The sequence below is a fragment of the Podarcis tiliguerta genome, assembly GCF_965153285.1.
Source record: "Podarcis tiliguerta genome assembly, chromosome: 2".
In the NCBI taxonomy this organism is placed as follows: Eukaryota; Metazoa; Chordata; class Lepidosauria; order Squamata; family Lacertidae; genus Podarcis; species Podarcis tiliguerta.
In genome coordinates, this window is record NC_139535.1 from 100,735,471 (window position 1) to 100,760,023 (window position 24,553).

The window sequence follows — 24,553 nt, forward strand, 5'->3', positions numbered from 1 at the left end:
GCCTGATTCTATACTTGTAAATAAGTAGTAATAATAATAATAATAATAATAATAATAATAATAATAATTTATTTATACCCCACCCATCTGGCTGGGTTTCCCCAACCACTCAGGGCAGCTTCCAACAAAATATTAAAATACAGTAGTCCATCAAACATTAAAAGCTTCCCTAAACAGGGCTGCCTTCAGATGTCTTCTAAAAGTCTGGTAGTTGTTGTTCTCTTTGACATCTGGTGGGAGGGTGTTCCACAGGGCGATTGCCACTACTGAGAAGGCCCTCTGCCTGGTTCCCTGTAACTTGGCTTCTCGCAGAGAGGGAACCACCAGAAGGCCCTTGGTGCTGGACCTCAGTGTCTGGGTAGAATGATGGGGGTAGAGACGCTTCTTCAGGTATATTGGACCGAGGCCATTTAGAGCTTTAAAGGTAAGCACCAACAGTTTGAATTGTGCTTGGAAACGTACTGGGAGCCAATGTAGGACTTTCAAGACCGGTGTTATGTGGTCTCGGCGGCCGCTCCCAGTCACCAGTCTAGCTGGATTAGTTGTACTTTCCAGATCACCTTCAAAGGTAGCCCCACACGGAGCACATTGCAGTAGTCCAAGCGAGAGATAACGAGAGCATGTACCACTCTGGCGAGACAGTCTGTGGGCAGGTAGGGTCTCAGCCTGCGTACCAGATGGAGCTGGTAAACAGCTGCCCTGGATACAGATTTGACTTGTGCCTCTATGGACAGCTGTGAGTCCAAAATGACTCCCAGGCTGTGCACCTGGTCCTTCAGGGGCACAGTTACCCCATTAAGGATCAGGGAGTCCCCCACCCCCACCCACCCCCTGTCCCCCCAAAACAGTACTTCTGTCTTGTCAGGATTCAACCTCAATCTGTAAGTGTATTCAGGGGTTTATAGCTAAGAAAACATGCATAGGATTGTATCCTCAATGCGGCTTTAATAGCCATAAAGGTCTTGCCCTCATTTCTCATGTTCCAGGATCATCACAGTTTCCCACAAGGTTGACTCAGACAGTACAATAATTAATTACATTTGATCTGTTAATTTCTCCACAAGCCTTGATGGAGTGAAGGTCACCAGGCCAAGATTCATTCATTCTTTCCTTTATAAGTGACAAATTCATTCTTTCCTTTATAAGTGACTTCAGACAGCAACAGCATTTCTTAAGGATTTACAACACCATACAGAATTTTACAGATTTTACATTTTACAGATGGGGAACTTCTTTGAGGCCAACCAGTGTCATAGCCATAAGTAAACAGGGATTTGAATCAAGGTCTCCCAAACCCAACTGCAGCACTCTCAGGGCTAGCCCAACATATTTTGCTAGGTGAGTCAAGAGATAAAAGGACGGCACCATCTCCCCATTGCATGAAAAGAAGCCAACTGGACTGGCAGCTGAATCTTACTGCAACACTGACAACTCGACAGCATCCTCCAACACACCATATGCAGCCGGCTAATTTAGGGGGCTCAGGAGGAGCAACATATCTATTCCCCCCCCCCCAATATATCTGCTGCCTGGGGTGGTCACCTTCCTCTGTTTATTCGTAGGGTACCCAAGCACTCTGTTCAGTTTGCTTTCACTGGATCCTGCTTCCATTCTTCTCTGACCAATAAGGACACGCCAAATCCCTTTTGATGGAGAGTTGGGCTGAAAAGGCCTACCTCATTTTTTCCCTCTAACAGTTGCAATGTCCTGTCATGTGCAAAACCCTTCCCACCTAATTCCAGCTGGTTGCGGGAACTCTGTACATGCTTCTGTTTACTGAATAATATATTTTGAGTTAAGCTCTGGCTCAAGCCCTTGACTTGTTTCTGGTGGTCCTATTGAGTTGGAGGTGTCCTCCATCTCTGTCAAGAGAAGGATGCCTGTATAGGCTTTCCTTCTCTTGTTGGCAGAAGAGGGAGGGAGGTGCTCACACAAACATGAGGCAAAAATTTGCAGTTCTGGCACTGATGTGGTTTGATATTTGAGGCACAGACTCAACCTTGTGCTAAATTTCTGTTCTTAGACGACTAACTTGTCCCCAGCGAATGCAGCACATGGTTTGCAGCAGTGGCTAGCCCAATACCTTGAGAAAGTCTAAAAGCAGCAGGGTATGCGGGGACACACTCCCCCTTATTATATGTATGGTGCTTCTGTTTAAAATTTTGTGGCTGGCCATGCCCCACGGCTGCCATTTTGTGAATGGTTGGATTCCCAACAGCAGCCATTTTGTGGTGGCTCCTGTGATAATCAAAATTCCAAATGTGTCCACAGGGGCAAAACTTTAGGGACTTTTGCACTACTGAATTTTTATCCATCATTGTAGTCAGACATAAAAAATGCACTTATAATGTCACATTTTATTATTTAGTATTCAAGCACACACAAACTTTTATTTTTTTGAGGTCTTCAGTAACAGATAGAGCCTCTGTCAGCAAGAACTGGGTCATTCTAGCTTAGAAGGTACCGTATTTTTCGCTCTATAAGACACACCAGACCACAAGACGCACCTAGTTTTTGGAGGAGGAAAACAAGCAAAAAAATATTCTGAATCTCAGAAGCCAGAGCAGCAAGAGGGATCACTGTGCAGTAAAAGCAGCGATCCCTCTTGCTGTTCTGGCTTCTGGGATAGCTACGCAGCCTGCATTTGCTCCATAAGATGCACACACATTTCCCCTTACTTTTTAGGAGGGAAAAAGTGAGTCTTATAGAGCAAAAATTACGGTAATTCATATTCAACCCTTGCTCTGCAAGGAAAAGAGGTCTGAACTCTAGCCCTAAAAACATACCTGTACCTGTTGCCACAAAGCTTATGAGGAACTTCCTTCAAAAAAGCTCAACGACGTCCACATTCAGTAGATAAGATGATGAAGAGTCTATCCACAAACTAGTTTAGCCATTATTCCTCTCTTCACTTGAGAAAGACGTTGGGAATTGTAGTTTGGCAGGGAAGGACTTTAAATTATAACCAGCACCAAAACTACAATTATAATCAGCACCAAATGACAATTCTCAGTATTCTCTGAGGAAATAAAACCAATGTTGTGGGCCTTCAGAGAGAACTTCAGCGTGGACTGAGTGTGTCAGGCATTAAAGTAAACAAAATAAAATTAAAAAATTGCCTTCTGCTCTGACAGGCAACCACACTGAGCTTTACCAAAAAAATGAAAGCGCTGAAAGCACTGCCTCCAGACAGGTTACCTTTGAAATAACTAAAAAAGGTTTGTTATGGAGCCAACTTTACTCTGTATATTAGCAAGCTAAGGTGTTTTTTTTAATGAAAAAAAATTGGCCTGAGGAAGGTTTATGTTACAACTGATGCCAGAGTATCTTATTATATAATTTTCTAACACTTAGGTTTGCCAGATTTGATTTTTTTTTTAATGGCCTTGCTCCTGTGGCTTTGACAGCAGCCTGATGTACACAAACTAAGCATCTTTTCTATATCACTTTGGCTGCCATTCTATCCTTTCCTGCTAGGAAGTCTTATTTAACTCAGATAAGGCTTATTTCTCCATGGCAGAAAATGCTGCTTCTACTCACTTTCAGTGTCTGAAGCTGCTGCTAAAGAGACAGGAATGGGGCCAGGAAAAAATGTGGAAACCTTATGCCGTTTCCATGAGCATCTGTTGCCTGCAAGATTCAGGTTTCTTAGTAAACATTCAATTTGGGCACAGAAAGCAGTATCAAATAAACCCATCTGAGACATCTCTCCTTATGACCGTGTTCAAGGCCCATCACCTTCCTTCCAATTTGCTTACATCTTGGGAACAGGAGTTCTCCGGTGGCCTAGCTAATGACAGTAGCGGTGTCTCGATTTGTTTGTTTTTTTAAAACACTGCTATTACTGCTTGTTAAATGATAGCTGGGGCATTGCAGAAAGCAATTTAAAGTGTGTAAACATCTGAATTCCTTCCAGTTTTTGGTGTTGTTGTTTTTTTTTTAGAGAGGGGAAAAAAACCTTCATGTCACCAGTTTCAAAGCATGGCATAAAACCAAAACAACCCAACATGACATTTATGACAGACAATATACGCATCAAGATTTGGGGGGGGGGGGATAAAATGTGACACTTTTACTCTACAAATACAAAGACGCAAACAAAAAACACTCAAGCTACGTCAGTCCAATGGGGTTGAGTCAATGCTTTTTGTTTCTTGTGCATCATCGTGTGTAACAATTGGCATTTGTTACCGTAGTTTAATTGTCCCAGTGTTCCTTAGTTTGGCTGTTATCCTCAACCAATTCTTATCACAGATGTCTCACTAATGAGAAGAGCAACAAAAATTGAGGTAAATAATGGAGCTGAAATCTCCATCTTATAACCTTGTCCACAGAGTTTGTTGTGCTTTAACTCTGGTTTTTCCACCTCCTCTGTTTGACTATGGTTCAAACCTTTCTCAGGGTTGAGCCCATTAGAACAAAATATGTCTCTTCCACATTCAAAACATGGAGATGGAAAGAGAAATGTGTCCCCTTTGTTCTCATCACATCATTCTGTACCTGCTTTTTAGCAAGCGTACCCAGGAGGCCCAGCTCCCATGAGGCTCTTGTACTTCTAAGTCTGCAGTCTTATGCATGTTTTATTATTAAATAAGGCCCATTATTTCAAATAACAATGCACAGGATGGAGCACAGAATAGAGAAGTTTGACAAAGCGTGACTGTTCCTTGCACATACATGTCATGAAGGCAGAAGCTGATGAATTAGTCCCTTCCACATGACTCTTACCAGGTCCAAGAGACCTCTCAAGTCTGAAGCTGCTGAACAGTTACCAGGCTTTAAACTGGACCTGTTAAAAAGTAGTTTGATTTGCATTAATTAACAAATGATGATGTTTATCTCTATGCCACGAAAAGCTTCATGTGCTAGTTCCTGCATATGAACTTCAATTAAAATGCACGGGAGCAGGCCAGCCCATTTTTTCACTGGCCACTTGGTAGCCCTTACCAGGGCTGTTCGGGAGCAAAAAAATATGAATTGCAATGTTCTGAGACAAAGTATTATTAAGCTTGCCAAAGTCCAGCTGTTGCGTTCCAGCACATTTAACTTTCTCTGGAATAAGCCCATGGTTCTCACCAACATTTTATAAACACCTTGCACAAATATTGTGGTGGCGTAAGCATCAAAGCAGCACTGAACTTTGTCTCTTTGTATTTTCAGCTGTCCAAATCTAAACAGATACAGATCTGTCTGAAATTTAATCCAAAACTGGTTTCACTGCTACTATTAACAATCAAGCTCTGCTGCAGAACTCCTGCCAAACTAACTTCAGTTTTGTTCCAAGGTGTTGTTTCAGAATAAATTGCTAGCATTTTGTTGTCGCTGCTGCAAGGTGGGATGGGTTATGTTAAAATTAAACACTAAGCCCTACCACAACAAAGGATTCTACTGAGTAGCAGGTTTCTAGTCTTGAGTTGCATTGGATGAAGTTTCTTGGTTCTAGACTTAAACAAAGAGATCTTCCATTGTATCACAGGATTCTGGTGTCACTCTGGTTTTAGAACTTTACACCACAATCCTAGGGGACTTTACTCAGAAGTAAGTTCCCTCCAATGTTTGATGATGCTTACTGCCAGGATTGCAGAGTACACAAGGTTTATTTACTACTGCATTAAAAATGCTCCAGCTCTTTAAACTTATCTATCAACATATATTTATGTTGAAAGGCAACAACAACTTCTCTTGAGAAAGATTTCATTTCAGTGAATTTGTCCCTATGGTAAGCATGTTAAATAGCAAGATTTTTCTTTCCTGCAGAGGGCAGTCAAATAGCATCTCTAGTGCCCTTCTCTGGTATTAACCAATACTGTACAATCTCTGGTTGGGATTTCACTCTGCTCAGGTACCAGTGCTGTTGGCAGGACCCATGTATATTTGGCTGCTAGTCAGCTCTAAAGATATCACCACACCCTGTAGAATTATAACCCAGACAGAGACTTAAATTTGTTCAATCGGTTCCTGATGTTTCCCACAATGAGGGGAGAAGCAACTCTCAGTGGACAGAGTACCTTGTAAGCACAAAGTCTAAGAACTTGCAGGTCAGAATCAGATTGCTCCCTCAGAATCCAGTCAGTCAACCTCGGCGTTCAGTTTAAATGCACAGCAATCTTCTAGGCTTTTTAAGTTTGAGGAAAACATGGAAATGCGTGGTGCTGGTCTGATGTAGGCAGGGAGTGGAATTTGCTCTCATCTGTCACACATTCTCATTTGTTCGGACCAAGTAAGATTAAAGGAGGATGGAAAGGCAGCTACATTCCATAAAAATCTTGCTTTTTGCAATGGAATTCATCAGCGCATTGATTACATATACAATACAAAATATGCATTACAATTCAAACAAACAAAACAAACAAACTCCACTTGAAGTTCAGTCACATATTTGCAATTCATATGAAAAGCCTGGAGGCCAAGCAGGAGGCCTCAAAACCTTCTGGATAATTTTTGTCACCCAAAAAGTGCTCTGTTATGCAATTTAGGAGCCTATCCAGAATGCAGGCCAACTACATAAAGGAGGAATCTGCTGTTGAAACTACAGTTTAGGAACCTTACAGGACTCAGACAATGCATTGAGATCAATTGCAGAGCTTCCCTCGCAAACTTCTTTTTTTCTTCATCAGGTTTGATGTTCCCTTTTTTTTTTTTTTTGTAAATATCCCTTTATATGACGCAATCTAAAACTTGTGGGAACAAAGTCAAGGTTATGCACAATATGACTGGCCCTCAGGGTAGGGTGGGGTGATGGAAGAGAGAAGTTTGTTCCCAAATAATACTCTAATGTAAGTGAGCCTGGTTCAAAAGAATTAAAGAGTAACATGATTAAGGCTCATAGTGCAACTTTTCAGCCTTTCGCACAGCACTCCTGAGCTTCAGCACTAAAACTCATCTCCGTAGTCTTGTCACGGATTTCAGCCTGTAATCCTATACCCACTTACTTGGACATAAGCCCCTTTGAACTCAGTGGGGCTTACCTCTGAGTAGACGTGTAGGATTGCATCGTGAGTTGCTGCTGCTGTCCTTTTTACTGAGCCCTAGGGTGGCCAGAGGGAGAAGAGGGCAGGGACCCTGTACCTTCCACAGTTGTGTAGAAGAGGAAAGTTCAGCAGGAGTAGCTTGCAAGTCTGCCTGGCACCTATCCCGAGAAGCATCCCATAATCCCTTTAACCGAGGGAGGGACTGCGGAGAAGGCTGCCTTTCGAAAGGCCGCTCTGCTGCATTCCGTTCCATTGCTCTCTACTGCTTTTCGTTCTGGGATGCTCAAGATCCATACTAGATCTTCCACGGGCTGGAGAAAATTTAGGTCAGCCTGCAGTAATGAGCATCTAAATGCTAGAGGTGGAAGTCTGGGTCTCTAGCATGTTTGTTCCCTTTCCACTCCTCCCTCTTCAAGGGTCTCCCATCCTGATATGGGAACTGATAAGGCACAAGAAGGGTTGCTAAAAGAACGCTGAAAAACCAGTGACAGAGCTGAAAACAAAACCCAGGAGTTCTGGGTTCTAACACACATTTTCTACACCTTAAGTCTTACTGAGAGGTAGGATTGCAGCCCACAAGTCTTTATCTCAGACCCACACTTGGGTACACTGTCTTCCTAAATAAAGTTGTCAGGCTCGTGTGGAACAGGGGGGTGAGCACCATTTTCCTTCATATCCACCCTTATTGCATATATTGTTGGGAAGAGACATAAGCAAGACTTCTTCCTTGAGAAGGCCTTCCCTGCAGTCTTTGCAGCCTCCTACAAGGCTCAGCACGCATGCCTCATACTTAACGCCCCCCTGCTATTGGTGGGCAGAGGGTTGTCTTGACAAAGGCCGAGACAGGCACCCCAAAGGCCTCAGCTGTTGCTAAGGACCCTGTACAGTAGGGCACTCGGCACTTTGGTGGGTCAGCCCAGAAGACTCTACCCGGCTTTCTAGAACAGAGCTGATTCCTGAAGAGAGTGTGTCATATCCACCTGAGCGCAGAGGCCTTTGTGTCCACAGAAGCAGTCGCTTCCTACACTTATCTGTCCTCTTATCACAGAATAAGCCCTCTCTCTTTGCACAGGAATGGCTCCCAGAGTTTTGGTTGTGCCCGATCAGAGGGTTCCGTTTGCCCTCTTAAGTCCAGAGCATTTGAACAGAAGAGACCTGACTTGTAATCGGTCAAAACACAGTGCAAGGCGGGGGGAGCTGCCATCCAACCCTTGAGAAGCCCATCGCCGGTTGGTCTCGATACACTTGCCCATTATAGGGTCAACGTCACAGAGGCTTAATGGGCGTTTTCCCTTTTTTCAGCCCACCATCACAACAATGGTGTTGGCAGCGATAAAGAGTAAGGGCTCGGGTTTTTACTCCCCAGCAAAAGGACGAATGAAACCACCAGTCCAACGCTCGCTAAGTCCTCTGAACATCCGCCTGACTGAACAACCGGCTGTGCCAGTAATCTGGGTTGTCAAAAGCACAGTCCGAGGCCTCCAAAGTACGCAGGGGCTTCACAAATCCGTTTTTGGGGCAGGGCGGACTCTGGCAGCCAGGGCACTGCACTGGGGGCAAGACAGCATCCATTTCCTCATAGCCCTGTTCATCTGGAGAGCCCTGCGTGATGCCGGAGTCCATATCCGTATAGTCCCCCCGGGAACTGCGGATGCTGCTCAGGGACTTGCTGAGCTTGGGCTGTTTGTTCATGTACTCATAGTCTTCCTCGTCCTCGTCCTCATCCCGGCAAGGCGTGGTGAGCTGGGAGCTTGGCACACTGCCCAAAGATGTGCTCAGCTCAGAGCCCAGATCCATGTACTCATAGCCAAGCTCCTCCAGAGAGGCGGGCCGGGCCTTTGGAGCCTGTGGAGCTCTCCGGTTCATGTACTCGTACTCTTCATCCACTTCGTACACCGGGATTGAGCCACGGACCAAGGAGGCAGCAATACAAGCAGCACGCTCTGCACAGGAGAGAACACAGAGGTTCTTACAGCCTTGTAATTTTGCACTCGCCTGGGGCGACTAACAGTTATTTCCCAGGTAACCAGGTAACATTCCCCACTGAGGCTAGGATAAAGTCATATCTTCATCTGCCACAGCAGAATGTGGAGGTTGGCTCTCTCATTCCTGCTTAGAACTAGTGGCTCTTGGGCCCGAACGGGGATGGAACAGCGTGTGCTACTTTTATAGTGCTGCAGGGGGAGGCAGCATTATGAAAGCTGCACATGCACAGTTAGCTCATTCTCCATTCTAGTATAAAAAAACCCATTTGTTCTAAGGCTAGAAGGCAGACAAAGGCAGTTCTGTGTGCAGCCTCCACAGCACTGCCTTGTTTAACTCGGGACAACACCGTGGAAGCTGTGTCCGTGGCTCTATTCTGTTGCCATTCCCAATCCCAGGCACTGGGGATAACAACCCCATAGCAGGAGGAGAGGGTAAAAAGCAGTGGCGGCAAGCAGCATGGAGGAAAACAACCCCCAAGTAATTGTTTGCAAGAAGCATTTTTCACTGCTAGATTCAATGATCCTACATCCCTTTCTCAGAAAGCAAGGAGGGGCAAGCTCTGGCCCTTGCATCCAACGTGGCCCTCAAGCTGCTTTTGCTATATTTATTAGAGTCAAATGTCAGCTTTCTTTGCTCAAGTATGTTTCAAACTTTCAATGTGGGAGGAGAGGCTAGATGTGAGGACAAAGAAAGAGCAGGCCACTTAATCTCTGATTTGCTGCTTCTTTTATTCCATGAGCAATAAACACAATCAGGTTGAAAACAGGCTGGGCGGATAGCATTTTTACTTTGCTACTTGGCCCACAATTCTAAGAGTTATCGGGCCCAATCTAATCGAATCTGTCCTTGGAAGCCGGAGGGGAATGGCCTCCGTGAGAGAAAGCAGAGGTTGTTGCAGCTTGGCCCCTCAATCTACCCGACCCACCCTAGAGAGCTTTTCACTTAGGCCCTTCCTACTCCCTAGCCAGCTCCACAAAGAGTCCTTTGCTTGGGGCTGCCCTGAAACCAACCAAGATGCCAATACATCTTCCTCTGGGCCTTCCTAGCTCCCATTCATTCTACTTAGTTGAGCTGGATTCAGTTCCAAGTCATCAGATACCTCAGGCTGTAATCCTAACTCTTGGCTGGGAGCAGCAAAGTGGCCATAGCCCTGCCCCTTGTAACAGCCAGGGCAGAAGCTGGAGCCGGGTACATCATAACTGCTGCTTTTTTTTCTTCTACACCAGGTCCATGTTCATCCTTGGGTCCACTGCTAGTAGCTAGACCAGATCCTTGACTAGGCCAGTTCCATCTCCTCCCTCCTCTTGAAATGTCTTGCTTAGCTGCTGCCAATGGGAACCTCCTTGGCAGCTAAAGCCTCGAACCAGTGAAGCTCAGAGGAACTGAGTCAGAGGTAAACTTCTGGTGCAACCTAATCCCCTCCTGTGCAGCAGAATTGCACTACCCGCATGATAAAAAACAGGCAAGCTGCTCACCAAGAAGACCAAATGTTGGAGAAGGCCATGGCCCAGAGAAAGCCAGAACCAATGAGCTGCCCCTGCAGGTCCGATTTGTTTCTGCCCCACCCTTTCCACCTTGGTATTGGTGCGGTCCACTCCAGTCCAACTAGGAGACTGTGGGCTGCATCTCAGTACCCTACAAACCATCTCTGTGATGCTGTACTTACCTCTGCCGTTTTGATCTGGCATGACGTAGCCATTGGCATCTTCCTCTCCATCGGCACTCCCCATTGGGAGCATCAGGCTCTCTCGCTGAGACAAGTAGGCGCTGTCTCCCCGAGATCGCAAGCTGCGGCACAGGCTCCCGGACAACGACAGGTCCTCAGTGAGGTCATATTCAGAGGTTGTGCCCCGTCCCTCTGAGGACTCCGACACCGTGCGGCCCATTGACTCCTGCCTTATCCGCAAGGTCTGCCGGGAGCCCAGTCCAGCGCTCTGGGTTGCAAAGAATTAGAAATGGGCATATGATCAGCAGTCTGATGAGACCCCACAGGCTCCTACAGTGGTTCCTTGGGTTAAGTACTTAATTCCTTCTGGAGGTCCGTTCTTAACCTGAAACTGTTCTTAAGCTGAAGCACCACTTTAGCTAATGGGGCCTCCTGCCGTGCCGCTGGAGCACGATTTCTGTTCTCATCCTGAAGCAAAGTTCTTAACCCGAGGTACTATTTCTGGGTTAGCAGAGTCTGTAACCTGAAGTGTATGTAACCTAAAGCATATGTAACCCGAGGTACCACTACTGGAAACACCAACTACTCACCCATGGGAGCCTATAAAACATTCAACTAAACTCTCCAGAGTCTGGCTACTCAGAAGTAAGTCCTGTTGAATTCAGTGGGGGCTACTCTCAGCTAAGCAGAGTTGCAGTCTGACCAAAGAGGAGCTGGAACGATAGTCATTTGGTCACTGTCTATTGCATGCCAACACAACTTGCGACCCAATGGCCATGCCTGGCAGCGCACCAGGGACTCAATAACCTTCCCAGTTTTGTTGCCTGCCAAGGCTCTGCAAAACAGAAAAGTTGTCAAGAGCTCGGCAAGCCGCAATAACATGGCTGGCAGGCCACATTTGATTTGGTGGGTCGCAAGCTGCGCCGGCGGGCCTGCTCTAGGGCCGATTGGCATGAGCGCAGCCAAGTCTCTGGCAGAGGCCTGTTCCAGCAATGCTGTCTGATAGGAGTTGCCAAGGATCAAATTGTGCAAAGCACATGCTCTGGCACTCAACCCTTCTACTCTACCGAAGTTAACAGCCTCCACACAAACACACAAATTACACTGCCCCCCCCCCGTTGTATCTGATGCTCTTCTCACTGGACATGCAACCCCTCCTTCTGTACACCAGCTCTGATTCCCATACAGATTTGGAGACAAATCAAATACCTGGCGATTTCCACTGAGGCTGCTCTGATTCATGGGGATGTATCCAGCAGAAGGATTCAGAAGACTTGGGCTCTGGATGTTGTTTAAAAAACAACACACAAAAACAAAGAAGAGTATATAGCAATGAGCCAGGGCAGGGCCAGAATTGGATTTATTAATTCAGTCTGTTTAGAATATTTGTTCAGCAAAAGTTCTCAAAGCAGTTGACACAGCAAAATAGGGCAAGAATTAAAACATAAAAAGCACATTAGTTCTTAAATTTCCAGTATGGTTTTACCATCTACCCCCTTCCTCCCATTTCCCCTTATTGCTTTGAAGGATAGGGTCCATTGGTGGAACCATGAGGGAAATAAATAATAATACCATGCCCTTTGCACGCCAGTGCAAATAAATAAATAGGTAAACGGCAGGAAGGTAAACGGTGTTTCCATGCGCTGCTCTGGTTTCACTCTGGTCATGCTGGCCACATGACCTGGAAAAACTGTCTGCGGACAAACGTCGGCTCCCTCGGCCAGTAAAGCGAGATGAGCACCACAACCCCAGAGTCGTCTGTGACTGGACTTAACTGTCAGGGGTCCTTTACCTTTACCTTTTTTTATTGGGTGGTTGTTTTTATTTTTATTAGGTATTTTGTGGTTTTATATCTTGATTTTAATTCTGTGAACCGCCCTGAAACTCCCGGGTATGGGGCGGTATATAAATTCAATTAATAACAACAAATAATAAATAATAATAATAATAATAATAATAAATTTTATTTATATCCCGCCCTCCCCAGCCGAAGCCAGGCTCAGGGCGGCTAACAACAATAAAACACTACAAAAGTACAGCACAAACAACACTCTAAAATCATCCATTATAAAATTAATTAATTCAAGCCACTGGCAACCATTGGGCCAGAGCTCTGCGAAGATAACCGAGGGAGGGAGTCAGGCTGTGCCCTGGCCAAAGGCCTGGTGGAACAGTTCTGTCTTGCAGGCCCTGCGGAAAGATGTCAAGTCCTGCAGGGCCCTGGTCTCTTGTGACAGAGTGTTCCACCAGATCGGAGCCACGGCCGAAAAAGCCCTGGCTCTAGTTGAGGCCAGCCTAACTTCTCTGTGGCCTGGGACCTTCAAGATGTTTTTATTTGAAGACCGTAAGTTTCTCTGTGGGGCATACCAGGAGAGTCGGTCCCAAACAACAACTACAGTGGTACCTCGGGTTAAGAACTTAATTCGTTCTGGAGGTCCGTTCTTAACCTGAAACTGTTCTTAACCTGAGGTACCACTTTAACTAATGGGGCCTCCTGCTGCCACTGCGCCGCCACCACGCAATTTCTGTTCTCATCCTGAAGCAAAGTTCTTAACCTGAGGTACTATTTCTGGGTTAGCGGAGTCTGTAACCTGAAGCATCTGTAACCTGAAGTGTCTGTAACCTGAGGTACCACTGTATATTATAGGGCATCATAAGCAAGGTTAGGGAGGATTTCTTAATTGTTTGTTTGAGGAGGTTGGAGTCTCTCCCACACGAAGAATCAAGTGGGTAAGGGGAAGGGAAGGTCTCTTACCCGCATGGAGTCAATCCACTGCCTGGACGCAAAAAGGTTATTAAGCTCCTCCTCCTCCAACTCTGTCTCCATTTCCAGTGTCTCCATCTCGTCGAGCTCCTTTTCAGTGAGTGTGGGTGGCTCAACTTGGGGAAGTGGCCCACTCTCTCGCTGAGGGGAAGAAGGAAAAGGTATTACCCTCATAACACTTACCAATGGCTGCTGAGCACTGGCGCTTAAGCTCCCTCGCAAGTGTCTAAATGAGAGCAGAACATCCCGATCTATGAAGATTCTTTGGGCAGCATCTTGGTTTATAAAAGGAGAGGCACCCAGCCTCAGGGCTTCCTGGAAGCCGAACCCTGCAGGCCTAGATGCACAAAGCCTGGCTAGAGCGAGAGAAGAGCCGTCTGCACATGCACAGAGGCCTCTTCCCCCCTTCCTCCAAACTGCCTATAAATCTAGAAAAGCAATCCTTGCTGACATATGTCTCATAATATCCAAAATCACATGCTCTGGCGTAGAAGCTGTTGTGTTGAAAAGTGGCTCGGGTAGGCAGCTCAGCAACAACATGGGGAGGTTTTCACATTTTCAAACAACATATTTTTTCTAAATGAAAACAACTAATGCTCTGAAGCTGACAACAAATTTAAGGCAGAAAATCCTTTTTTTAAAAAGGCAGACTGGGTTTTTAAAATTTTTTATTTTGTTCAGAAATTAACAAGATGGAACATGAGCAGGACCTAGCAAGTGTAACTAACTGTGCAGGACTGAGGGAGAGCAGCACAAAGGTATTGATGGAACATTTTTAAAAACAGCCAGACTCACTGAGTGCTTATCGCCTGCAGAGTCTCTACAGCAGGGTGTGGGGAAACCTGTGACCTGATGTTGCTGGATTACAGCTCTCATCATCTCTTAGCTACTGGCCATGCTGAGTGGGGGGGTTGATGAGAGCTGGAGCCCAACAATATACAGAGGGCCACAAGTTTCCCCTGGTTTGATTTGTAGACTAGACAATAGGAGGAACATTGGGAGCAAGCCAGGACTAACCTTAATCACCAGGTAGCGAGGGGGGTCACGAGCCATACGTGTGAACTCATTGGCTAGCTCTTTGAAGGTGGGGCGGATGTTCTCGTCAATCATCCAGCCTGTGAGGTTAGAGAAGATTGTCAGCATCGTTCAGGCAGATACCAGCCATGACAGCTTCTGTGGCCAGGGCAAGGCCTGTGGATTCTGGTTTAGGGCTTCCACTTGTCCTGCTGTTTTCCTCTAGGAAAACCTAATCTTTACCACTGAATCAGGGGCAAACATCAGTTGGGTTTTCCATGGATTGACATTTACTCTGATTCAGCGCCAAAAAGTGGGTTTTCCCAAGGACAAGTGGAAAACCACTCAGACCCGTGCTTTCAAGGCACGGAACAAGTGGAAGTGTGGGTAAGCCCCCAGCCAGTGCCATAATCTACTGGTCAAAGTGCATCCAAGGTGTGACATTTTTCCCCAGGAGAGGGGAAAGTGTTACTCTGGTCACGTACATTTTACCATCACCATGTAGACATCAATGGTGCAGATCTGGGGCTGGGAGAGTCGCTCCCCTTTCTCCAAGAGGTCAGGTACTTCTGAAAGGTGGATTCCGGCATAAGGCTCATTTCCAAAGGTCATCATCTCCCACAATGTCACTCCTGGAGCAGGTGAAGGGACAGAAAACGCTCATGAACAGAATGCAGTGGGCCAGATTCAACTACCGTATTTTTCGCTCTATAGGATGCACCCGACCATAGGACGCACCTTGTTTTAGAGGGGGAGAACAAGAAAAAAAAAATCTCCCCCTCTCTGCTCAGCGCCCCTTCAGTGAAGCGGCAGGAGAAACGGAGCCCCTTCCATTTCTCCTCCCACTTCGCTGAAGGAGCGCTGCGCAGCTCTCCCTCTCTGCTGAAGCCAGGAGAGTCTTGCTCTCCTGACTTCAGCAAAAGGAACCCGAAGCCTCCGGAGCGCAGTGGGAACTCCCGCTGCACTCTGGAGGCTTCAGGTGGCTATCCCTGAAGCCTGGAGAGCGAGAGGGGTCTGTGCGCACCGACCCCTCTCGCTCTCCAGGCTTCAGCGAAAGCAACACAAAGCCTCCGGAGCATGGAGGGAGCACTCCCTCTGTGCTTCGGAGGCTTCACGTTGTTATCGCTGAAGCCAAGGAGCCTGCATTCGCTCCATAGGACGCACACACATTTCCCCTTAACTTTTGGAGGGGGAAAAGTGCGTCCTATAGAGCAAAAAATACGGTAACTGTCCCTGCCAGCATAAGTCGGTGCAACAGGGCTTCTGCTAACACAACAGGGCTTTCCCTCCACCACACACACACACCCCACCCATACTGGCTGAGGAGTGTGTGTGTTGGGAGAACCTGCAGAACAGCACATTGGGAGGGGGGTGTGTGGACTGGGAGAGGGTAGATCAGAAACAGAAATGCTTGCACTGACAGAGCAATCTGCATAGCACTATGCTGAATTCCTCCCAGTAGATGTGGTACAGGTGGCTGTTACAGACCCAGGGATATAGTGGACAAAAGCCCAGTGCAAGGGAATGGGCCAATGTGTCCCAGCTATGGCAAACAAGGCAGGAATTGCACCGAGATGCCCTCGCTGCGCAAGTTCCAGCATAGTGGGCATTAGAAGACTCAAATGTGGGTTCCAGCCTCTCCCAATAGGAGGCAGTGAAACTCCTTGAAGCATAAGCACAGGCGAAGAATAGGGAGCACAATGTTTCCTAAATATTTGGTCAAACAAATTGAACTAGTCGTGCCTTTCATTGGCAACAATGTCTAACCTAGAGGAGAAAGTCACTTGGAACTTCATGCTGCGGTGACACACTTAGGGAGGCTTGTGAACAAGCTCGAAGGCTCCAGTGATCACCTCTGCGGATCACTTTTCAACCTTGGTTGGGAACTGCACATAACTTAAGAGTCAGATAGCTTGCACTTGAACAGTTTTCTTGACTTCCAGAGACTTGCTATTGTGACAGATTTCCTGAAGGCAACCACAGTAGGAATCGGCTGGTCTGATATACCTACCGTAACTCCACACGTCACTTTGATGTGTATATTTTCCAAAATGTATGCTCTCCAAAGCCATCCATTTTATCGGTGTCTGAAAAATGTAAGGCACAATGACATAAATCATAATTAAGCTAAACATGCACACCACATTTGTAAGATTGTTTTCCAATCTGAATGCAAATCCAAAGTCAGAAGAACCATGCTAAACTGGATTCATTTCCCGTGAGTTTCTAAAACTAAATTTTCACTCCTAATTACCTATCAAAACTCATTTTGAAAACCTCATTTTTCACCTCGTTTCCCTCCTCTTCTGAAACCTTTTCAGGTATTCAAGCAGTTTCTTCTGTAATAATTTTCTTTCTTGAATTTTCTAGTTCTGTTGGCTACATGGGGTATGCAGTTCCCCACTCCATAGTCTGGCGGTTGTCATTCTGCACATGACGGAGACCCAAATGCAGTAATTGAATCTCAATCACTCACTCACTCCCCAATTGAGAAATGATAAAGTTACAAGAATCATCCTCGCTGCTGCCTGCACTGTATCTCACTCTAGTAGATACCAACCTTGATCTCATTGTAGAAGTATTTCTTGTCATCTGGATACAGCAAGTCGGCAATGCCAAAATCTGCCACCTGTACCTGGCTAGGGGATTTTACCAAAACGTTGCGAGCGGCAAGGTTGCGATGGACCATGCGGTGTTCCTCCAGGTAATACATGCCCTTAACATAAGGAAGGAGAAACAGATGAATGTGCCTGGATTTGTTTTGGGTTTGAACACCTGAATCACAGGCGCTATAGTCTACCCAGGCCCAACCTATATACAGTGGTACCTCGGGTTACATACGCTTCAGGTTACATATGCTTCAGGTTACAGACTGTATTTGGGCCCTTCCCACCATAATGAAAATCAAGTATGTCACACAAAAGGAGGAGGCAGCAAGCCCTGAAATTGATGCATTTCCTGTGTTTCTAAAGGCCATTGCCAGTGGTGGAGCAAGATGATGTGCTGGGCAGGCCGGTAAGGACCTAGAAGTTAAGTTAAAATACATTTTGTGGATTTCTGCTGAGTAGTGGCATTTCCACACTGACTCATCCGCTGAGGAACCAACCCCCAGAATATCTGAGATGGAATTCCAGCACATGATAGAAAACTCTGGAACTTGTTCAAGGGGCATGCCCTGCGTTCACGCTAGACCTGCTGAGGCACGTTGGTGCACTGCTCTCTCAATTCACGCAATCTAGAACGCACCCAACACACCTGCATATGGCAGGGGAAGTTTGATTAACTGAAGACAAATGGACTTCTCTGGGAAGTTTTTCCGGTATTACCAATCTCACAGAGCAACTCCCTGATAATCTTTCAAGGGCCTGCGAGGCTCCCGGAACATCACCGGAAAGCCACTAGTTTGGGCTAGTTTTGATGGTGTGGCAAACACTCCGCATGCTTCTACTGAGACCGCATAGGTGCTTGTTGGCATTCTGCAACGAGCCACAATTATGTATTGCGTAACTAAATTAGCAGATCAAAACAGTGCTAATTACAGAATTTACACTAGCCCTAGCCAATTCCTTATCCTAATAATGGAGCTTGACTGCTGTCTCCAGTCACCACTTGCAATCAAGTGCCCAATCCTCAACTGCTGACCATCCTCAGTGACCACAGAGTCTTCTCATGGTAGCAGTCTGTAGGGCAGGGCATGGACCCACTACTATGACTTACTGGGAGCGGGAGGGGGGGGCGCATGGAGTCCAGCACAGTGCAAATGCAGCAGTGTGCAGCACTGTGCTGACCTCAGCACCGCCTTGGCTCCCCTGTCTCCTGCCCTGTTTCACTGACTCCTACTGACTTTTTTTTTAGGGACACGGGTGGCGCTGTGGGTTAAACCACAGAGCCTAGGACTTGCCGATCAGAAGGTCGGCGGTTCGAATCCCCATGGTGGGGTAAGCTCCCGTTGCTCAGTCCCAGCTCCTGCCAACCTAGCAGTTCGAAAGCACGTCAAAGTGCAAATAGATAAATAGGTACCACTCTGGCGGTAAGGTAAACGGCGTTTCCGTGCGCTGCTCTGGTTCGTCAGAAGCGGCTTAGTCATGCTGGCCACATGACCCAGAAGCTGTACGCCGGCTCCCTCGGCCAATAAAGCGAGATGAGTGCCGCAACCCCAGTCGGTCATGACTGGACCTAATGGTCAGGGGTCCCTTTACCTTTACCGGCTTTTGGGTTCTGTTTCACTCCATCCTTCATCCCAACCTCTCACACCACTGACGACACCAGCAACGGGACTTGCCTGATTTGTCTCCATTTCTGTTTTATATTTATATGTTGTCCATGTTTAAGGTTCAGTATGTATTTGCTGGAAGTTCTCTCGGGAAAACAAAAGGAAGGCAGCCTCTCCCTCTGAATTCTGGCAGTTCTTTCATCCCACTGAAACCCCTGGTGCCCTTTCCTGTGCCATTCTTATTTCTTAGGAGGTGTCCCGGTCCAGTGTCAGAATCCATTGGGGAAAAGCAGCAAGACTCTAAGTGACAAAGCTTGGGATACAGGGAGCCATTAAGGTTCCCTACCCCTGGCTTACAGGACGCAGCAAGCAGAAGGCTAAACCAGAACTTGGTTGTTTGTATTGGACAAAACAGAAGGTTGCCTCTATTAAACAAACCAGAACAGCACCAGGAAACTCATGGCTCCACCCAGATACACCTTAGCCCGGTGCCACCTAGTGGCTAAGCTGTCTTATTACACTTTCCATAATGCTTGGGATACTCCCTCAATATTTTGAATGCAAGTGGCTCTAAAAAAAATCCAATATTCTGGGATAGATTAGCCCCAGCCTTAATTGCCCCGGGAAAGACCCTTTAATTAACCCCAAAATTCCTCTGCAAAACCCATACATACCTTGGCAATCTGCACACACCAGTTGAGCATCAGCTGTGGGCCAATGGCATCTTTGTTTTTGCGGACATACTCCAGCAGTGAGCCGAGGTCGAGGTACTGGGTGACCAGTTGCAGTTGGGTGCCAGTGCAGATACCCAGGAGACGGACAATGTAAGCATGGTCCAGGCTACCTATCGCCATCATGTGCTGTACATAGTAAAAGCAGAAACGAAACACACACAAAAATGAAATCATGGCATCGGAGCAGAAGTACCAAAATGCCAAGTTACACCCCAAAGAGAAGGAACTCGCCGAACTGCAAGAAAAATTACAGGGTAGTGCTAAGTGTAGGCAGGGCCAACAATGATACCAGTTAGACAAGGTTCACCATGGACAGCTCACTGCTCAAGATGAGCAAGCTAGCTTGCCTGTGCATGCACAGCTGGTCATCCTCCTCCTCTAGCAGTGGTGCAGAAAGGCCTCCAAGATGCCGGGCACATTCCAAGGTCAGATGAATGGCATCACCCAAGAGCATCGGTAGGCAAACTAAGGCCTGTGGGCCAGATCAGGCCCAATTGCCTTCTGGATCCGGCCTGCGGACGGTCTGGGAATTTCCACATGGATCGCCAGTGTGCATGTTCTGTCCTTCTCCCTCTGTCTCCCTCCCACCGGTGCCTCCTCCCTCCCTCCTCTTGGCTTCTCCCCGCCCTGCCTAGAAGAGGAAGGGGGCTGGGCTTTGTTGGTGCCAGCAGCAGCACTCATGCGGCCGCCATTTTAAGCAGCCCCTCTCCGGAGCCCTTTCGCGCGCCGCACATCATCCCCCCGCCACCAGACCCTGCCACTCACATGACACAGGTAAGCTTCCACCAGGCATTGTGGTGCTCTTGCATCATTCCCCCCCCCCAATATAGTCTGGCCCCCCACAAGGTCTGAGGGGCAGTGGACCGGCCCTCTGCTGAAAAAGTCTGCTGACCCCTGCCCAAGAGGAATCATCTCAAAGGCCTGCTTGCAATGCACATCACCTTCAAGGGGCTTTCCCTCCGCCACTAGATAGCAAGTGACTCTTGATGCTCGTATATCTAGGTATCAGCTGCCCAAATTTGCCACCCAAATTGTACCCCAACTCTGCTTAAAGGTCACCCAGAAACTGGGTGAGTTGAGTCAGCTCTTTCCATCCACGCTTTCCCCAATTTAAATAATCCTCCCTACCTGCCACACCCCCCAAAAAAATTCCTAGCCACAGAGCCAGAATACCCGTATCGCACCTGCCTTTTAATCCTTTGCTGCAAATAGCAACTTGTGGAAAGGTATTTGAACTGGGGGAATGGTTAAACACACACTGCCCACAGCACTGTGCTCTCAATCCATATTACTCCCTATGGCTGCTGTTAAGCAAAGAAAGAGAGGTATTGGGATATACAGTTCTGGATCTTCCATGGCGTATCTAATTTAACGCCCGCTTCCCCTATGTCTGGCGTGTTTCTCAAGGGGACTACAAAAACAAGCATGAAACAGTGAAGGCCACGTTCAGTAAAATTTCCAAAGTGACATGGGACCATCTCCTCCTTGCATGCCCTTGTAGCACTTACATCTGTGACAGCATGGAATGTCTGCCGCCCACTTGGGTCTTGGATGACTTTGATGCTCACAGGGATCTTGATGGAGTCTCCTTCTGGAATCCAGACACCCTGGTGGGGAGAGAGGGGCAGAGAAGATAAACTATATTGTTGATCTGAGGATCTATTTATTAACAAACTAGTAACTGCTGAGGACTCTTCCGAGACCTCAACTCTCATCCAAGATGGAAGCAAACACTGATATTTCATTTACCATTAGAATCTCACCCCCCCCCCCATTTCCGTTCTCATTTTCTTGAAGCAGGAAAAGGTAGTTCCTCTCCCACTCTAGATGACCTGCACAAAATACTGGAGCCCCCCCAGATAATGCCTGCCTCCAAGCACTCTAATCGATCTATGTCCCACCCCAGGTCCATCTCTGTAGCAATCTTCTAGCTCTGAACCCCTCTTCAAAGGCAGCACATTGTTCTCTGCCTCTACTCAAATCAGCCAGAAGCTGTTGCTCCCAAGTCTCGGGCTTACTTTGTGCACTGTCCCAAACACTCCGGATCCTAAAACTTTCAGCTTCTTTAATTCTGTCTCCTTGAAGATTCGAGCCAAGACTTTATTGGCTTTCTCGCTGGGATCCAGGGGCTCCAAACTCTACAGAGAAGAAAGAGACCCAGAGACAGACAAATAATTCAATCCATAGTCGTCAAGAATCCCTGTTTGAAAAGGACATCACAATTCACCGTCACTTTGCTCCTAATTGACTTTGCAGCATTCCTGGTTTTTTAAACATGTGTTCCTGTTCTTTTTTTGGCAGGGCGGGGGGCTGTCTGTCTGCAGCTAGGTCTAACACAGCTGCTAGATACAACTGTGGTGCCAAACAAACCCATCTGTGAAATCCTTTCAAACACTTAAGCTAACCCTTACTTTCTTCTGGAGTTCACAGAAGCAATGAAGAGGATTTTCTAATTCTATAAAAGACCCATTGAACAGGCACTCTTAATTCCAGAAGATGCTAAGCTACAAATAAAGTGTTATTTCATTGCCCCTATTTCTCCTTCATGCCCAGTGTCCCTCAATGGAAAGAGCCCACAATCAGACTCCTGGATAACAGCTCACCCACATACTGCCATATGTTCAAAGCTGGGTCAGACCAATGGCCCCCAAAACCCAAATGTCCCGAGGTGTGTGTGGGGTGACGCAAGTTGACAGTCTCACCTCTCCTCTCTCCAGGTATCTGCGCATGGCTCGCTTCTTCTGAATCTTCTTGCCACGGCAATACAGAAAGGTGAGTAAGATGCAGGAACACATGGCAAAGAGGCAGCCCACAACCGTCAAAGCAATCACTGTCGGAGCTACCCTGGAATGCAGAAGCCAGGCGTTACTAATAGTGAAGTCTGTGCACATGTCACAGTTCTACACGAGCATGGCAAAAGCACAAGAATTAGTAGCAAGCATGAAGTTCAGCTATCTGAGAATCCCACCTTTATATATGTGTGTGTGTGTGTGTGTGTGTAAAGGGACCCCTGACCATTAAGTCCAGTCGTGGCCGACTCTGGGGTTGCAGTGCTCATCTGGCTTTATTGGCCGAGGGAGCCGGCGTACAGCTTCCAGGTCATGTGGCTAGCGTGACTAAGCTGCTTCTGGCGAATCAGTGCAATGCACAGAAACGCCGTTTACCTTCCCGCCGGAGCGGTACCTATTTATCTGCTTGCACTTTGACGTGTTTTCGAACTGCTAGGTTGGCAGGAGCGGGGACCGAGCAACGGGAGCTCACCCCGTTGCGGGGATTCAAACTGCTGACCTTCTGATCGGCAAGACCTAGGCTCTGTGGTTTAACCCACAGCACCACCCGCGTCCCTCATAAATGAGGGCCAGAATATATATATATAGCCCTCATGGCTCCAAATTTGTTGTCTGAAGGCATGAATGTCAGATAAAATCCCAGAAGAAAATTTTTCCATAGTTCCTTGCCCCTCCGATGGCTAGAAGAGGCAGAATAAATGGGTAAATAGAGGGAAATGGGCTTAACTTGATTGGGAGGTGGATAAATCTGATCAACCTTATAAGGGTCATTGAGAATAATAAATGAGAAACGCACAGAGATGTATACTAAGCATTGTTGTTCTAAGTCACAGAAGTATCCAAATTTTTCTCCCTTGGTACAAAATCTGGTTGAATGGCGCAGAATAATAATACTCATAATCATTTTTCACACAGTGCCTACTAAAGATGGGTGACAGCAAGATGCATCAGTACAACAAGAACCATGTGTTTGGCGCATGAAGCAGAGGTGCAGCCACCAGAGGTAAATTCTCTTCAGTGTTTCTTGATGTCCTAAACATCCTCAACGTTGAAGGATTTGGCAGTGGTTCTGCCTGTCCTTCTGCAGGACTTTTGCAACTGGCAGTCCTTTCATCCCAGAGCTGGCCCCGTGCCAACCTTCATTATTCCACACACCCCACCCCACATCCCAGAGGCTCAATACGAGTTGCAAAATGCAAACAAAACCCAAGGAACATGCAAGCACGCTAAAGCTACAATGCCATGAAAGACAAGTCCTTTCCTTGGCCAAACAAAGCTCCATATCATAGGGGCTTGTTTTCCCCTGTTGTGTTGCGATGCGGCCCTCAAATGCTTTTTCCTCGTCATGTCCCATATTCACAGGACAATTCGCACAGAGGGCATTGGAAGAGGGGCAGCAAAAGGAACTTTCACGTGGTGGTGGGAGCTTCCTCCGCCTCGTAAGGGAGGGAAAGAGTGCAGGAAGGAGATCAAAGCGCAAGCATCCACTCCCTCCAGCGACAGGCAGAGGCCTGCTGCAGCCCTGCCCTCCTTTCATGCCGCCCACAAAGGCCTCCAGGCAAACTGGCATTGGTGGGAGAGAGCAGGGGTGTGATTGTGAAGGGAGAAGAAAGGTGGGAGTACGGTTGAGGGGAATAGCCCTTTCAAGCATCCATTGGGTGAGGCAGATAATTATATATATTTTTTAGTTCTCCCTCTACAATCAATAGACTGCGAGTTCTTTTTATGTTCTTTCTGACAAGCCTGAGTGTCTGAGACCCCTTTGTTGACACAAGAGCCTGCCTCCTCAGTGGAAGGACCATAAAAAGGTGGCAACAAATGGCAGCGAGAGAGAAAGGCTGCGATCTTGGCCCGTTTCCCTGCCTCGGCCTGCTGAAGTTTTGGCAGGCCTAAGACGGCAGCTCCGTAAAGCACCGGCGTCTGAAACAGGGTGAATTTGGGAAAGGATTCATGTTTCGGTTTCGAAAAGCAACTTAAAAAACAGGTGCCCCCCCCCCCCGGCTGAGAAATCAGGAGGCAGAAAAGGAAAGGGTTGGGGGCAAGGAGGGACACAATTTGATTAAAAGCCTTTGACATAATTTGGAAAAAAAAGGCCAAACCATTTGAAAAACCCTGCAATTTGATAGGTTCAAGCAGGAATATCTTAACTAGACATTAGAAGCTGTGCTATGGGCTAATAAGCTGTTGAGGTTAACTACCAGGTGCCGGGGGCAAACCCTTAGAAGAAAGACTTTATCTGGTCTCCAGTGGCTTTAGTCCATGTCAACACAACAATAGCAATATTGTTTAGCTTTTATATAACAGCTTTTAAGTGTTCAAAGTGCTCCATGCACATTATTTCAACCATCCTCACGGCTACCTTTTAAGGTAGGTAAGGGATGGAACCTAGGAACTTGAATGCAAATATGCTGCTCTG

The 24,553-nt window shown here is 47.0% G+C and overlaps 1 protein-coding gene and 1 long non-coding RNA gene across 2 annotated transcripts in view; one reads left to right on the top strand and one right to left on the bottom strand.

Moving 5' to 3' along the window:
- LOC310671754 overlaps positions 1-24,553 on the top strand; it is a 98,626-nt gene that overhangs the window by 22,465 nt on the left and 51,608 nt on the right. The gene's annotated exons all lie outside the window — the stretch shown is intronic.
- Positions 4,563-24,553, bottom strand: part of ERBB3 (erb-b2 receptor tyrosine kinase 3) — a 99,444-nt gene continuing 79,453 nt past the window's right edge. Inside the window, exons 17-28 of the mRNA XM_083427284.1 lie at positions 22,051-22,192; positions 21,367-21,486; positions 20,857-20,955; positions 19,289-19,474; positions 16,962-17,117; positions 16,413-16,488; positions 14,887-15,033; positions 14,405-14,502; positions 13,379-13,528; positions 11,833-11,904; positions 10,624-10,891; positions 4,563-8,914 (exon numbers count right to left, since the gene is read on the bottom strand). Of these exons, the coding sequence (XP_083283410.1) occupies positions 8,373-8,914; positions 10,624-10,891; positions 11,833-11,904; positions 13,379-13,528; positions 14,405-14,502; positions 14,887-15,033; positions 16,413-16,488; positions 16,962-17,117; positions 19,289-19,474; positions 20,857-20,955; positions 21,367-21,486; positions 22,051-22,192 (2,056 nt within the window). The 3' untranslated portion in view covers positions 4,563-8,372. The remainder of the gene's footprint in view (positions 8,915-10,623; positions 10,892-11,832; positions 11,905-13,378; positions 13,529-14,404; positions 14,503-14,886; positions 15,034-16,412; positions 16,489-16,961; positions 17,118-19,288; positions 19,475-20,856; positions 20,956-21,366; positions 21,487-22,050; positions 22,193-24,553) is intronic.